This window comes from Ischnura elegans, chromosome 9 (genome assembly GCF_921293095.1).
Source record: "Ischnura elegans chromosome 9, ioIscEleg1.1, whole genome shotgun sequence".
Classification (NCBI taxonomy): Eukaryota; Metazoa; Arthropoda; class Insecta; order Odonata; family Coenagrionidae; genus Ischnura; species Ischnura elegans.
The window spans coordinates 31,667,821-31,683,799 of NC_060254.1; the positions used below are offsets into that span (position 1 = coordinate 31,667,821).

The following is a 15,979-nucleotide window of genomic DNA, read 5'->3' on the forward strand; positions in this document are numbered from 1 at the left end:
CCTGCTGGACCAAAAAGAGGAGAGGAAAGAATAAAAAAATGTGAGAAGGAATGGCAACAGAGGGAAAGAGGTGAACGATTCCGAGCACGCATTAAAAAGAAGGAAGGCTATTCTCGAAGACGGCTGGTGGGAGGGGGATGTTAAATGGTTATTCGGGGGAGGAGAAGCAGTCGGCTGCTGGACGGCAGAGTCCCTCTTTACATCTCCGGTCGGTCCGGATGGAGGAGGAGGAGGATCATCGCCCTCTTGGTCGCGGGGCCACTTCCGGGGAGGGCGCAGAACGGCCGCAGCCTCCGATGGCCCCGAGAGATCTCACTGCCACTGACTTCGCCCGCCCCTATCTCTCTCTCTCCCGCCCCTCCGGGCCAGCGGGTGAAGTAGTTGGAGCTAAGCTAGAAAACTTCATACGATGTTGTGCATTTTAAATACTACAGCTAAAAAGGAAATTAAAAGAAAAACTTTGTTATACTCCACCAATTTATTTCTAGGCACAACTACAGTGGAACTTGGTTATAACGGCATCGACTGTAACGTCAACTCGGGTTTAACGTCACATTTTAAACAGATGAGCCAAAATTGAACATTTTATGTTGCACGAAAACCCGTTTATATCGTCAACAAATATTGCGACGCTCGGGTATAGCGTCAAAAATTTTGCGATTCTTAAGTTGCAAAAGTGGTAGTGTGATTGTATTATGTCCCAAAGTTCATAGAAACCATGTGTAGAAACATCAAAAGCAAAAACAGGTCACAAGCTGGACGTTGAGCTGGTGACGGGATGCAACTCTTTTGTTTAATTGGTGTCTGGAGGGAGCGGGGTCTGTCCCGCATACCTGGGTCTTATCCCTTCCCACCCCTACATTCTACAAGGTCACTGACACAGGCACACTTTATTGTATTGTTTGTTTCGTTAGTTACGGTAGTTCATCAGTCACATCACTACCTACCTCCGTGTGAGCATCGCCTATGTTGACAGTTGTTTTATACGTCGTTAGTTGAAGGAAGAAGTGCGGTTGATCAGAGCGGTGGAAAAGGGAAGAAAATTATTTTTTTTATGAACGTTTTTTATTATACATATTCCAATGTACGAGTAGATTTCAATAAACAGTGTTGTATATTGCAGAACATTTGCGTTTTTACTTTGACCTTTCACTCAGATTTAAGGCTGCTTTTTTATAACGTCACTCGGATATAACGTTAAAAATCTTCTGGTCCCTTTGATGACGTTATAACCAAGTTCCACTGTATATAGTTTCGACGCAGCGGCGTCATCTTAAAGTTCGGTTAAAACTGGTCGCACCTGAAAATGAATAGGGTGGTTTCCTATTATTTTTTTATTACCTAAATCGAAAGATTATTACTCCTGGAGTACGCATTTCACGCTTTTAGATTTTTAAATGACGATATCTATTTTTCGCAATTAAATACCCTTCCCCAACTTCCCCTTCGCCTGTTACCCATCCGTTCCATATAAATACAACCCCATAACCAACCATTCTTGTACTTGATAATGACCTAACGGTCGAAACGCGTTGTACGGACAATAAACTTGTGGAATATTGCCATCTTCGTGTTATTTTTTAAAATAATTTGTATATTATGAATACACTAGTGGTGGGTAACGAATCGCAATCAATGTCTTTCGTTTTCTTTGATGAAGGAAACCACCCTATTGTTGGAATATGACAGTAGTAGTAGTAGTATTGATCGTTAGGGTGCGTCGACGGCTGGGTCATTCTGCACCACTACTCAGTCGTTAGATTCAAGTCGTAAATTAGAGGGATCGTCACTGCATAATTTATTTGTATAGATTAGAAATAATCAGTCGTTATTTATTCAAGGTCCCCCCTGTATTGAGCCAAATCCGCGCGTCACGGTATTTGTCTCCCTCTATCAGAATATGTCGGATACTTAAAAGACATCCGCACTAAATTGGTGGATTACAACAAGTTCCTTTTTATAAATGAAAAAATGAACTTTCAAAAGTTAAACCTGATCTGATAGAGATAAACTATGGGTGAATGTTGCGGAACATAAATATTTTTTTCCCGTTTTCCCTATCCTCGAACTCACTAACAAACTTGGATCCATCACATTTCTGCGATATTCAGCAGCATCACTTTCCTCTCCTGTTTCTGACCGATTCCCTTCTCTTCGTTGTAATTGATGCAGTTATATTTTATTTACCGACAAAAAATTGGTAATATCAATATATTTCAACACTAATAAGTGAAAATTAATTAAAAAAATATTTCTGTGGAAATTCTTCGTAAAGTCCGCTCACAAATTAAGGGAACGCATTCCACCCCTGGACACGCCGCGACGCGTCGTATTTAATATTTTTGGAACGAATTATTTATTTAAAACTTGCGTGATAATCTTGTAAATCTCAAGGTGCCCAAGTAATGTTAATTATAACACCTATAACTTCTCCAGCATATTTATGCATCTACAATACAAAAAGTGGGGAAAATCTGAGAAAGTATAGACGTGAAATTTTCAAATTTGAGAATCAGAAAAATGTCATTATATAGTTCAGTGCTCATAACTTAAAAATAGAAATTCGCCAGGTTCTTTCGCTGAAATTGTTACATTTTATGAGGTCATAATTCCAACGCACAGAACAATTATCAAGGCCTTCCTTTAAATTTAGATGGGAACGGATAAACTTGAGGCAACTTGACGTGACTAACGAGTTGAGAATTTGAGGAGTGTCTGCTAGCTGCCATCAATTTGAAGTGGTGAGACTATACTCGGTGTAATCATTAATTAAGAATAGCATATCAGAATCTCGAATCTCGAAAAGAGCTTGGGAGATAGCAGCGTCTATCGTTAAATCTGATAATAATCTTGAGTCCTCTAAAATCAACACTAAAAAGAATACTGGCATTCTCGCCTTCTCTCATGTACTTCCCTCTTCAGTTCACAGTAAGGCCTACTCCCTTTCAGTCTATATAAAAATCTTATCCTCGTCCTTCCTCCTCCTCCCTTTACCTTACATTCTACCCTCTAACGCTGTTTTACCATCCTATCCCCGCGAAGAACTCTCTCCATCCGTTACTTTCGTCTCCTCTGTATCTCATCTAGTAGCTGCCTCTCCTAACCTACCTTATCCAGCATGTAAAAATATAAAAATGTTAGGACGGACTGTACCAGGGAATAGAGAAATTTGACAAAAATCTTTGTTTCAGGAGTAATCTGCAATAATCCAGGGACATTTTTATGGACGTTAAATACTTGAGGTTAGACTTTGTTAGAATTGTATGAAACGATCAACTTTCGAGCTTAATTGAACGAGAACATGGAGCAAGTATCAACAATACTATTGCGCAATATCACCCATTTTGAGATAATTTTTTTCAGACAATTATAATAACACATGTTCGTCCAACGTAAATTATTTAATGTCCTTAAAAAGCAGAGTATTTAATAAAATACCAGTACACAATAGACAGATTTGTTTTACGGTCAGACAGCAGCTGAATCACAATGAAAAATAACTTTACGTTTAAGAACGATGCAACCCCTCCACGATTCTCATCCACCGATTCCCATCCCTTGTAGGATGAAGTCATCGACTCCGAGAAGAAGACGTCGATGATGCCATCTTTGCGACATGTGTTTACTCGGGTAGCCCATTAGTGCCGAAATATATCCGCTGCTGAATTTTGGGCGCGTTTCCCTCCGCGTACAGGAATACGGAAAAGAAAAAACAACAACGGCTGCCGATGCGTAAGGGCACGGAACTGTGTTATTGCTACCATGATACGCCCAAAGCAACTTTGTGAAAACAAAATACTTAGGGTAACTAGTGGGGGGATTTGTATGGAATGCCTGTCAATTTTGACTACGAAACTACCTCCCTTTCTTTTGTAACCATACTCGAGAGTGTGAACGCTGGGTGTGTTTGGGAAATCGTGGAGAAAATATGTTTCGAAAGCCTATAATACACATACCAGGATGGGAAGTAACTGAGTCACCGGTAGCGGCAGAATTTAAGGTGGTAATTACTATTAACGAATATATTTTAGAAAGGTATTTGTTAATATACTTATTGATTAATATTATTACTTTGATTAATTTAAGCTACATTTAATCTTAAAAATGAAGAAAGAATCGCCAAGAGCGCATGGCCTCCGTCGTTATAAATTTGTAGATGTACCAAGACCTACAACAGAATTCTTTATGTTTCCAATTCCTGGGACCCAAATTATATTGTGCGTTGCCTAAAATTATAACTCATGCAAAAGAATCAATATAGGTATTGTAAAAGTGTAAAAAATTGGTTATTTACTTTTAATGATGCATCGAGTTTGATTAGATAATGTATGGCAAGATTTTGATCAGTGCAAGGCCAGTGTCCTCGTTTAGTGCTTTCATAAATTAAATTCATTAGAAAATTTAAATTTGTGCGTTCAACCGGTGGATTTTTCTTGTAACTGCCATTGAGACTAACATTGAGACACTTTTGTTCAAATATGTAGCAACTCATACCATGTAAAATGAGTCGGTATACCCAAAACGGAATCTTAATTCCATTCGTGTACACATGCTTCAAATTATATGAGTACTACTAAAAATTTTATATTTTGGGGAACAAAAAAATGTTATATATTTGGATTGATACTCTCACTCGGCAGGTAACCCAAAAGCTTTAACCATCTAGTGCATTCTGAAGGTTTGTCAAAATAACCTCAGTAACGCTTCATAATGAAGTAAAGCAAAATGCACTTAAAATTTATCAGCACCATCTATTGTGTTTTCGCAGTACCTTAAAAAGCAACCAAAAATAAATTCTCTTGAATTAAAAACTTAAATAAATTTTCAAAAAGTTTCACGAAAATTGAAAAAAAACGAAACTGTACATAAAAATTTAAAACTTTGATTGGCACGCTATTAAAACTTTTTAAACAGTTTGATTGGCGCGATGAATGTACGCAAATTTTAAAATTTGACAGCAATAAAACTCGATGACTCCTGCTCAGTATTTAAACCACATCCATTCGCTTAGGAATATAACAATGAGAAACCTCAGGACATCGTACGGAGAGGAAAACGATATTAATAAAAGAAAATAATTTATTCCCATAAAAATATGAGCACGAAGTATCCCAATAGTGTTTGCGAGCGTGCTGCGCCCGCTCCCAGCGGGCTTCCCCCGCTCTTTTCAATGCAGGTCCACAGAGGGATAGGCGTTTTTCTAATTTTAAAATGTAGAAAAAAAGGCAGGGTCTTATGTACAAATTTAATTGAAATTTTCATGTACAAATTGAGGTCAGAGGACTTCTTTAAACACAACATTAGAAGTAATTACACTATCCTCTGTTAAGCGCACATGATGACTCATACTTACGTATCAACAGGAGACTTGAATGTGGAATCAGCCGCATTTTGATAAAAGTTATTTAAAGAATGCGAGATATTGTTGCAAATGAACAAATGTATCAGTTTGTGCGCCGTTAACGTCAGGAATATTTACCGTTTTTTTTAATTATTTAAAAACCAAGTTTAGGAAACAATAGCAATATTTAGGAAGTAAGGTATGCCGTCGCATGTTCTCTGATAAATTCTGTACGTTTTGGTACCTCATTTGTAGAGTTTGGTTGCGTATAAGTTGAGAAAAAGGTATCTATACAGTAGAAATAATATAGAAGATCGAAGGATTCACGAACTCTACGAATGTCTGCAGCGTTTTAATATTAATACTTTTTTTAGCCCACGAAATCGTTCGACCATCGCACACAGCGATGTGTGCGTGCTTTCCCAGATCGCTCGCGAGGAAGTTTTCGAAGGGGGGAGTGGCCATTTGGAATGGCCAAGGACGCCGGATAGCCCCAGGCGAACGGAAAAAGGAGAAGGAACGAGATGAAAAAATAAAACAACCAAGATTGTTTTGCGAAGGCAAGGTCTCTCTCTCTTTCTCTCTCTCTCTCTCGATCTCTGCGGCCACTCCCAACCATTTGCGAACGTTTCCCCGGGAGTCGGGAGGAGAGGATGATGTTTTATAGTTCCCGCGAAAGAAATGATAAAAATAAAATAAATGAGAAAAAGCATCCACTCGAACGAGCTAACAAGCCGAAGTTATTTCTTAGAATCGCATTCAGTATTCGCCCTAAGTGCCTGCTCTGAGTAAACTACTTAATAAAAAAAAAGAGGAGCTCTGTTTGGGTAACTATCTCCTCGTAATGAGCTTCCGAATCACATGATAATAATATCCTTTCTCGGAAAAGAAAAAAAACTGAAACATACACTCGTAACGTATAGAATTCATCATAGATGTTCGATCAAATTGGTATCAGCCGTTGAAATGCCTGTTCACAATGTTGCTCACAAGGGGGAATCACGAGTTTAGCTTTATTATTTATTTTATACATTTATATTATTATTATTATTATTATTATTATAGTATTCTACCGATTAAGGTAGGTTTTCATGGAGTATTCAAGGAGTGAGCTGGGAGCCTCCCTTTCCTTCCAGCACTACCTTCTTTAATTCACTGTAAAGCCTACTCTCTTTCAATCTATCTAAAAATCCTATTCTTTTCCTTCCCCTCCCTCGTTTCCCTAACATTCTACCCTCTAACACCATTTTCCACATCCCCTCACCACTAAGCACTAACTCCATCCATACCTTCTGTCTCCTCCATATCTCATCTAAAAGCTGCCTCTCCTCGCCAACCATAAACAGCACTTCGTCATTCCTTTTCCTCTCCGTCCATTTCACCCTCTCCATTCTTCTCCATACCCACATCTCGAATGCCTCCAATCTTCTCTCGTCTTCTTTCCTCAGTGTCCCCTTTTCCGCACCGTAGAGAGCTACACTCCAGATCAAACTCTTCACTAACCTTTTCTTTAAACTCTTACACAACGATCCTCTCAGAAGCTCCTTCCTGTTCATGAATGCCTACTTCGCTAATAAACATTAAATATCTTTTAAATTCTGCAAATTTTCTTCATCTGATCACGCCACTCCTCATTGCACTACAGATTCCCTTGTTTCAAAATCATTTCTCTAATTTCATCCATTTCAGCATCCTTACCTCATATACCATTGCTCCTTCAATGTTAAAAATTCTTTAAGTTCGCCCAAATAAAATGAATCGTAAATTTTGCACACAACCCACTTCCAAAATGAGTGTATGATTTTTGAGGATACTTTATAAAACAATTATTAGTGGGTAAGAAGGTATAAAATCCGTGATTTTTGGAATGGCGCAAACTATAATTTACACACGCCAAATCTACTGCAATGCCTGAGATATGGCATCAGTACCCGGGTCACTTATAAATAATCATCATTGGAAACGAAGATTTAAAACTATCAATCTAAGCAAATGAAATCACATAACACGTTTGTTTTGAGGATTAATTGAGTGGAACAACTTAACGACATGAAGAAATAAAATCGCTTTGTGAATTTCCACAGAAATATATTCCATCGCCTTTGGTTTCAACTTAATATAATAACTGATTTAAAGTTTCCGTTTAGGTTAGTTATGAAACTTTTAGTCTAGTGTTTAATTTGAAACCTAAGTCGTTGAAATAAACTTCTGAGGAACTTAAAGAAGTGATTTCCTTTCTATACATCAATTGAATTCAGGGATATCATTATTCCGCAAGTCAATCCAACCATTTAACACTGAACCGTAAATACAGGATAGTTATATAAACAGAGCTTTCGGAAATTCTATATTCCTTATTGAATAAATATTGATTATTTGTGTGTCTATAAGTATCATTTAAATACAAATTTAGATTCAAGACGATGATTTATAACATGTATAATTTTAATTGTAAAAAATGTAATCATCTGAACTACAAAATTTAATCACGTTAACTACCCAATTAACGTGAATAAGTTAAAATATGCCCATAAAAAGTACCCTTCAATAAATTTTAGCCCTATGAAAAGATTTCCCTATTTATACTGGTGTTTCCATGAAAGAGTGATCATGGCTATAGATAAATATTTTTAGTTACGTAGTCTTTAACTTCGACGGTACTGGATAAATGAGGTTGAAAAGAATAGCTTGAAATTTTTAGGCTAAAATTCAACAAGAAGAAGACTACAATTCTACAAAAGTAAAGACTACAAAAGTAAATATAATAATTTAAATTTGATATTATAGATAAACAACCGTTGTTTGGATACCAACGGCTTGTAAATCATTATTCTAAGTCGAAGGAAAATAGGGAAAAACTTCTTTTTAAAAAGTTAGAATCACACCCTCTGAACCATCACAGTCGATAGAGAAAATTAAGAAGTCACGATAGAGATAGTTAAAGGAGAGTGGATAAATTAGAGCACAATACCAATTTCAGCCAGTTCCCGCCAATTACTTTCGCGGTCCATGTTTGTCAATATTAATGGATTTTGGGGGGTAATCCGCGTTCAGACCAACGATTTCTCGATTAAAATTACCAACGTTTCCTCTCCTATTTTTTCTCCTCTCCTTTCCTCTCCTTTTTCCTAGGAGGGGAAACGTTGGTTATTTAAAGTCTTGACGCGGGTTACTACCAAAATCCATAAAATCTATTAATGTTGACATTTAATCCTAATTTCATAAATAATGTGAAAAGAGTTGATTTCTTATGGTTAGGCTAAAATCCTGTAAGAGATCGCCCCTTGGACCTACATATCAGAAAGAAGGGCTTAATTCCCAGCCCTGTCCATTAATTAAACGCCCGACAAAAACGAATTTCCCTTTCGTGACGTCCAGGATCGCTCCCAATTTCCGTTTTCTTCTTCCTCCCCGACGAAGTGGAAAGGCTGGAGGGTGCTTTTTGATCAATGGTTTCCAGAAAATCAGTTCCCAATCGACCAGACGATTCTTTGTGAGCCCTCATGTTCAAGCCTGCTAACAACTTGTCCTTCCAAACGTTCCCACGAGCCCATCGCCTCCCATCGCCCCAGAACAGAGGACACGAATCTACAATTAAATCTACAAACAACCCAGCAAGTGGGGTGTCCTAGGGTTCTAGAACCGCAGCCGTTACAAAAACAAGCAAAAGGAGATGATCGTACTGAGTCACACTTAGCATATTAGAGTCCTTCATAGTCCAGAGGAAAAATGAATACCTACAAACTAATTCGAAATAGACTCCCCGTTCGGTACAATATCTACCTTCCTTCATCGTATCTGTTGATTTTAGGGCAAAACATCTCTCTTACTTTATAGTATCCACGTTATTAAGATATATAGTGACGTTTAAAAAGGTTACAAAATGATGTTCTGAGTGCCCCGCTGAGAGATATCAATTCTTAATGCCTCAATGGATTGAAGTCTAGCACTTAGCCTCCGAGTCCACAGCGGCTCTCAAACCAATTCGTGTGTTGGCTTGGGTAACGCTTTCTATTATTTCGTAGTACTTTTTGGACGGATCACGCCGTTTCATTTTGCACTCTACTAAGTTCATGGATTACGTTTTTCTGCGCCAGACCCTGTTTACTCGCTAGGTAGTAAAGGTTTGGCCTTATGAGAGAAAAACAGCCTCTCTCCTTTACTCTTTCGTTGGAAAAACTTTCTACAAACGATTTAAGCAAGAGGGTTGACTTGCGAATGTTAATATCCCTGATTCATTTGCTGTTTAGAAAATAAATCACTTCGTCATGCTCCACAGGAAACGGGTCGGTACTTGGTAAATAAAATTGTGGGGAAGTTTACCATTTTATTTTATTCTCATGGATATAAAACATTTTCACCAGATATCGCCGGACACTGTGAATTATGTCCACAGGAGTTTATTTCACCAACGTGGGTTTTCACTTAAGGAACCATTATTATTACTTTACGTCAAAAAGAGACGGAACTACACTAAACGGAGAGTTTAAAACAATTATTATATTAAGTTGAAACCCAGGATAGTTAAATATGTTTCTGGTAAATAAACGGTAAGGTAATACGGGTAGGCGCCCTTAAAAGGGACATCGACGAACTTCGGACCGTTCGACCCCTTGATATGAACCCACTGGAGGGTGTCAATCGTCGATCGAGAGACGTTCGATACCGCTAGCTCACGTCGTTACAAATCCCAAACCCTAGTCCCATCCAGACTCCGTCCCGAACCCAGTAACGCTCCCTTCCAATCACCTGCAGGTGTTCCAAGAGTTTTGCGGTTAATTAACGCAGTCCAGCGCATTGGTTTCTGCCGATCTTCGCGCAACACCCAAAACCTACCCGATCCACTCGTCCCCCGTGAAACAGAGCCCTTCCGAAACAGCGTTCCATTAGCGTCAATTATCGACGCGTAAATGGTTCCGATATGAAATGGATTTGCTCCGATTGTGTCTGAGGAGATGGTGTGTTTCCGCTCTCCGCACTGCCCTCAAATGCTACGCCGAACTTCTCCCATTCATGCCGATTTAGCACATGCAGGGGTATAACAGAGAGGAAACGGGGTCTCTACTAAATTTTTTTCCACATAACGATCGAGAATAAATGTTTGGTATCGTTGGGATTTAATTTTGGCACTAGCTCAGTGGGTTTATTGCGATAAATCATTGAAATACGAGTAAATAAAAATATACTGTCAATGCAGCATCAAAAAAACTTTTATTACTCCAACGCTGGAAAATGTACCGCTACACAACAAGTCTACACTCTTTATCCGGTTATTACAGGCGCTGAGTTGGATTAAATAAAGATTCTCAAGAAAAAAGGATACAATACAATCACTGAAGTGCAAAATTGCGGGGGAAAGACAAACTAATCATCGTATTCAAAAAATTTCCCTTGAATATCAGATCCAAATAATTGATTATTTCTAACGTGCCCAGGTAGCAGGTAAAAATTTAAATTCAATGAGAACACAAAATATTATATCCCGAAAAAATCCGAAGCATTTGTCGATTTTCCGCCATAAAAATACGTTAAAATTAAAAATGACCTTTGGGGTTATAATCGCGAGCACTTACAACCGAAAATTTTCAAAATAAATCGTCACGCTGTATCAGTTAACCAATCGATTATCCGATGAAGTGAATCGCCCTAACTCCACTGGCCTCCATTTGTTCAGTCGAAATTCAGATAAACTACAATCCCAAAAAAAAACTGCAAGCTCAGAAATCATAACCATCATTTTCAAACCCATTAGTTCAACAAGAAATAATATTGGGAATCGATAAAGCAAAGAACAGTCACCTTCGTGTCTCCCAAATTCCTTATTCGTATCTGCGTGCTCAATGACGAGCCCTCTGCCCCGTTGAATGTAATAGGCTTATTACCGCATTACATAAACGGATACTAACTTTTAATTTTGAGATTTCAGATAAGGTTTAAATAGGGTACTTACCGTTTGACTGGAGGAATCGAGATACCGCAATCCGAAGTACGCAGTCTCGAGAAGGTTAAGATGACGGAAGACAGTGTCCAGCACTTCTTGCCCGGGAGTTGTATCCTGTGAAATAAAATCCTCAATCAGCAACAGCATGAAGTATTTTTAGATTAAGACAATTTGTAAAGAGATATTATAAGATAATATATAATGTATTTGCAAAGAGATTGTTAAATTGGTTTGCTTTATTGATCTTACGACTTCAACGCAGTCAGTACCATATACTGCGATACCTCCACTGCAGAACCGCTCAACAATCGCCCACCGAATCAAATCCGCTCATCTAGTAGCCCTAGTTGTACTAGATGAGCGGATTTGGTTCAGTGGGCGATTATTGAGCGTTCGCGCGATGGAGGTATCGACTGGCCTAATATAACCAAAATCCACGCTGTAAAATATGCCTTCAAATTTCTAAATTTAGAGTATTTATGAGTGTGTATTCAGGCGTGAATCAAATATTGCAAACTCATAAAAATAAGCTGGTTACCACGTCAAACGTATTTTAATGTCTTTTCAAAAATTAGTAACTCAGTAAAAATCCACTCGTACAGATTCCTTACTCCATACGCCTATCCCTAGACTATCCCTCGTTAAGCGCTCACTCCAACACCGCCTTTGCTCCCTGCTCAATTCATTACCAGACAATTTTCATCCGTTTCTTCTGCCCTTAAACTCATTTGTCAAACTCGCCATGTCCCATTCCTCGGCCAATAAATAAATCTCCCTCTCCACCTCCCTTTCCACGTGTCTTCTTTTTTTTTCTTTATTATCTTATGCCTGCACTCTTTGTTCAGATTTTTTGGTGTTAAAATTTCATGTTTGTTACTGTGTCACTATAAATTGGCAGAAATGCAATATGTGAGCAGCTCCTTAAATGAATAAAATAAATAAATAGGTGTACATGTATCGACCGAAATACATACATTTCAACCATTGTTTTATTAACAACATGAGATATGCAGTAAATTCGAAGTAATATCAGAAAGAAATACTTTTTCATCCAAGCTAAAATTTTAATTCATGGTGTAATTCTTCATTTGTACGGAAGGTTTGAATTTATCACGCATCGTTAATAAAATTTACAGCAAAGTTGGAACAATTTAAAATTTAAAGATGAAAAAATGGTCAATTTTAGATTGTTTTCTACTGATTGATCTATTTCAACCAAATCCAGATAATATTGAGGATTTAATAGTAACTGCATTAGCGTATAATTATAATGTATATTTTACTCCATAAATGTTTACATTTTAAGTACGAATCATTCGCAGCTTTAGGCAGCCACAAAGGTACAAGCACCTGTATCGAGAATACACTTCCTTCCGTTAATAAATCCATCCCATTTTTGGTTTTGTTTTACAAAACTGAAATTTCCCCAGCATTTTTAATTAGTAGTATTCTACCGATTAAGGTAGGTTTCCAGGGAGTATTCAAGAAGTGAGCTGGGAGCCTCCCTTTCCTTCCAGCACTACCTTCTTTAATTCACTGTAAGGCCTACTCTCTTTCAATCTATCTAAAAATCCTATTCTTTTCCTTCCCCTCCCTCGTTTCCCTAACATTCTACCCTCTAACCCCATTTTCAACATCACCTCACCGCTAAGCACTAACTCCATCCATACCTTCTGTCTCCTCCGTATCTCATCTAAAAGCTGCCTCTCCTCGCCAACCATATCCAGCACTTTTCCCCAGCATATAAATGTAAAAAAAATAAGGACCATGCCATTTATTACAGTTCCTGAACAATGACAGAATACATGTTTCACTTTTTACATTACATCGATATATCAAGCTATATTAAATAAACACATGACACGGTTAGCTATAATTTGGAATATAATATGAATTACAAATCTAATACAAAAATTCAATTTTATTTATGGCTAGTATTTTTTCCTTCAGCAGCTTCAGATTTTTTCTTTTGAATTAAGTAGAATTAAATGCTGCTCAACCCTGGGCATATTATCAAATATTATACGTAAATGCGCACATCTTTTAGGCCATCAATGGAGAGCGTCGGTAAGGAACAAAAAGACCTATTGGAAATACCACACATGATATGAAAGGATTTGAATCTCGAATCAGAACCGAGGCACAGGATTGAATTGGGATACTGGTAATCGCGAAGCAAATTTCCCTGGATTCCCACAGAGCAAACATCGGTACTCGCATCGCAAGACCCATTGAGAGAGAGAGAGAGAGAGAGAGAGGAGTGGACCATCACATTTAACTAGTCTTATCTGTTCAGCATTCCGCGGCGTGTCGAAAATTATCCCTCCACCGCCCAGAACGGACCGAAAACGTGCACAGCAACAAGAATATAACCCCCCCAACCCATCCTTTTTCCCCGTGTTTTCTTCCGAACACCCCTTTTCACACCCTCTCTCTCCTCCTTACCCCCTTGGCAAAGCGGACCCAACCCCCATCCACCCGACAACTCTGCATATTCCCTCGCTCGTTCGCCCACCCTATCGCCCCGTGCTTTGACGAGCCCTTATTCCGTGCAATTTGGTTTGATTGAAGGCTTGGCCGTCGGCGTCGTTGACGGCGGCGGGCGAAGGTGAGCGGGGAGGAGGGTGTGTGCTGCGAAGGGTGGTAAAGGAATACGTAAGGGAGGGGGAGGAACTTGGTTGGGGGTTTCGCGGAGTATAGAGATGGGAAAAATCTGAAAGATACAGTTTCCGGCGTAATTTGGTGGAAATCACTGATATTTAACACAATGAAAAGTACTTGTCAGTTTCCACAATTATTTATTCCAACCGACCCAAGTTTTCATACACAATGCGATTTTAGCCATTTGACATAATGAAAACTGCTTGTCTATTACCACGCTTATTTATTCCAATCCACACAGATTTCGGCGCACAATGCCATTTTTCCCACTTAACATAATGAAAAGTACTTGTCTATTTTCACTCTTATTATTCCAATCGACTCAGGTTTTGGCACATAATGTCGTTTTTGAGCCGTGAAAATGGCATTTGTACCAGGGTTGCTTGTGATAAATAAGTTTGGAAATAGACAAGTATTTTTCATCAAGTTAAGTGGGAAAAATCGTTTATTTCAGCGATCGTGTCGTGAATTTTTCAGTCGAGAAAAGGAGGCAGCTCTCGAGAATCGTTCTCGAACACTCATACAGTGACGAATATCTAAAGCGGCCAACCAGGGGTGGAATAGAAGCGGCTGATTCAGATAATGGCTTCTGAATAGGGGTAGGAAATGTGATGTTTTTATGAGTCAAAGTAACTTGAGCCATGTATTACTTTTCCGCATCTAAGTCACGATTAATTGGCTAGAGTTAAATAAGAAGTTCAATTTAATCCTTAGATTAAGTTAGAACTTTAAATCTTGCCTTAAATTATTCTTCAAACCTAAATGTAACCCTTCCAAAAAATAATGCTTATAAGTAAAATTATTTTTTAAATACATAAGTAAAGGGTACGGTTGTCTGTTCAACAAATTCAAATTGTTTAATTAATAAGCTAATTATTTGATTAAAAGTAACAGAAGAAGGCAAAATATAGTGGAATGACATCCTGTAATAATTAAAAGAAAATAGAGATGGCACTTTTCCACAGGTTTATTGAGAGTACGACACGTTTCGACCGTAAGGTCATTATCAAGTACAATTACAGTAAAGTGCCATCTCTATATTCTTTTAAAACTTAATTATTTGATATTATAATACCCATGTGGAGCGTACCACTAGATGGGCGCCTGTGTGGACTTCATTAAAATCTGTCCCTGCCTCTAAGAGCCGTTAACGCACACACGCGAGTCCCTAGGCATGGGATGAGTAGCCTGGCAGCGGGCGACAGAGGGAGAGATACCTTGGGGTAAGGGTGAAGCGGCGGGGGATGAGGTCAGGGCTTGGGTGCCGAAAGGGTGGCAGGGTGTAGGGTATGAGGACCCTGCCCCCAGGGCGCACGGTGGGAAGGGAGGAGGGGGAGACTGAGAGGGCTTTTATTTGGTGATTACGCCCCCTACCCTGAACCCTTCAATCCCCGCCCCAACGCGGTATGGCTTTATCCCGGAAACTCTAAGCTCATTTAGGATTTGGATTCAATTATCCGTAATCATTGGATCGGACGCGAGTGAAAAAATGCCAAAAGTATTCAGAGGAGACAGACGTATGGACAGACAGGTGGGTGAAAATAACGGGAGGGAGACAGACGAACATGTTGACAGATGAGGAATTCAGCAACCCAGAAATTTTTGGGTGCGTTTATTATCTTTATCTATATTATATAGCTAAATAGATTTTTTAAAGTACAATGGGCCGAACTATGACCCAAAATACCTGTCTCGTGGATATAACCGTTGCGAAAACAACAGCTGGAAAGGTAAATAATGGGATTTGAATAGGCGAGTAAAATAAAAGTATATACTTGACCCATTTAAAGGTATAGTTATGATAAAATCCAGCGGTACCAATTATTGCAAAATTTGCTCATCAACATGTTCACATGAAAACTGAGTTGAGAAAACAGTAAGGGGATGCATATTAGTGTGCGGATATGAATAGAATGAACGATGGAAAAACTGGTCGGAGAGAATAGAAGTGCGTATTGGAGCAAGGACTCACACGGTGAGAGAGCTCCATCACGAGAAAATGACAACGATATAAACAAAATGGTCGCGTTCAGGCG

At 38.7% G+C, this 15,979-nt stretch overlaps 1 protein-coding gene across 5 annotated transcripts in view; it reads right to left on the bottom strand.

The window, feature by feature from the left end:
* Positions 1-15,979, bottom strand: part of LOC124165942 (band 4.1-like protein 4A) — an 868,424-nt gene that overhangs the window by 337,999 nt on the left and 514,446 nt on the right. For all 5 annotated transcript variants that reach the window (XM_046543480.1, XM_046543483.1, XM_046543479.1 and 2 more), the window contains exon 3: positions 11,292-11,396. In XM_046543480.1, the coding sequence (XP_046399436.1) occupies positions 11,292-11,396 (105 nt within the window). The remainder of the gene's footprint in view (positions 1-11,291; positions 11,397-15,979) is intronic.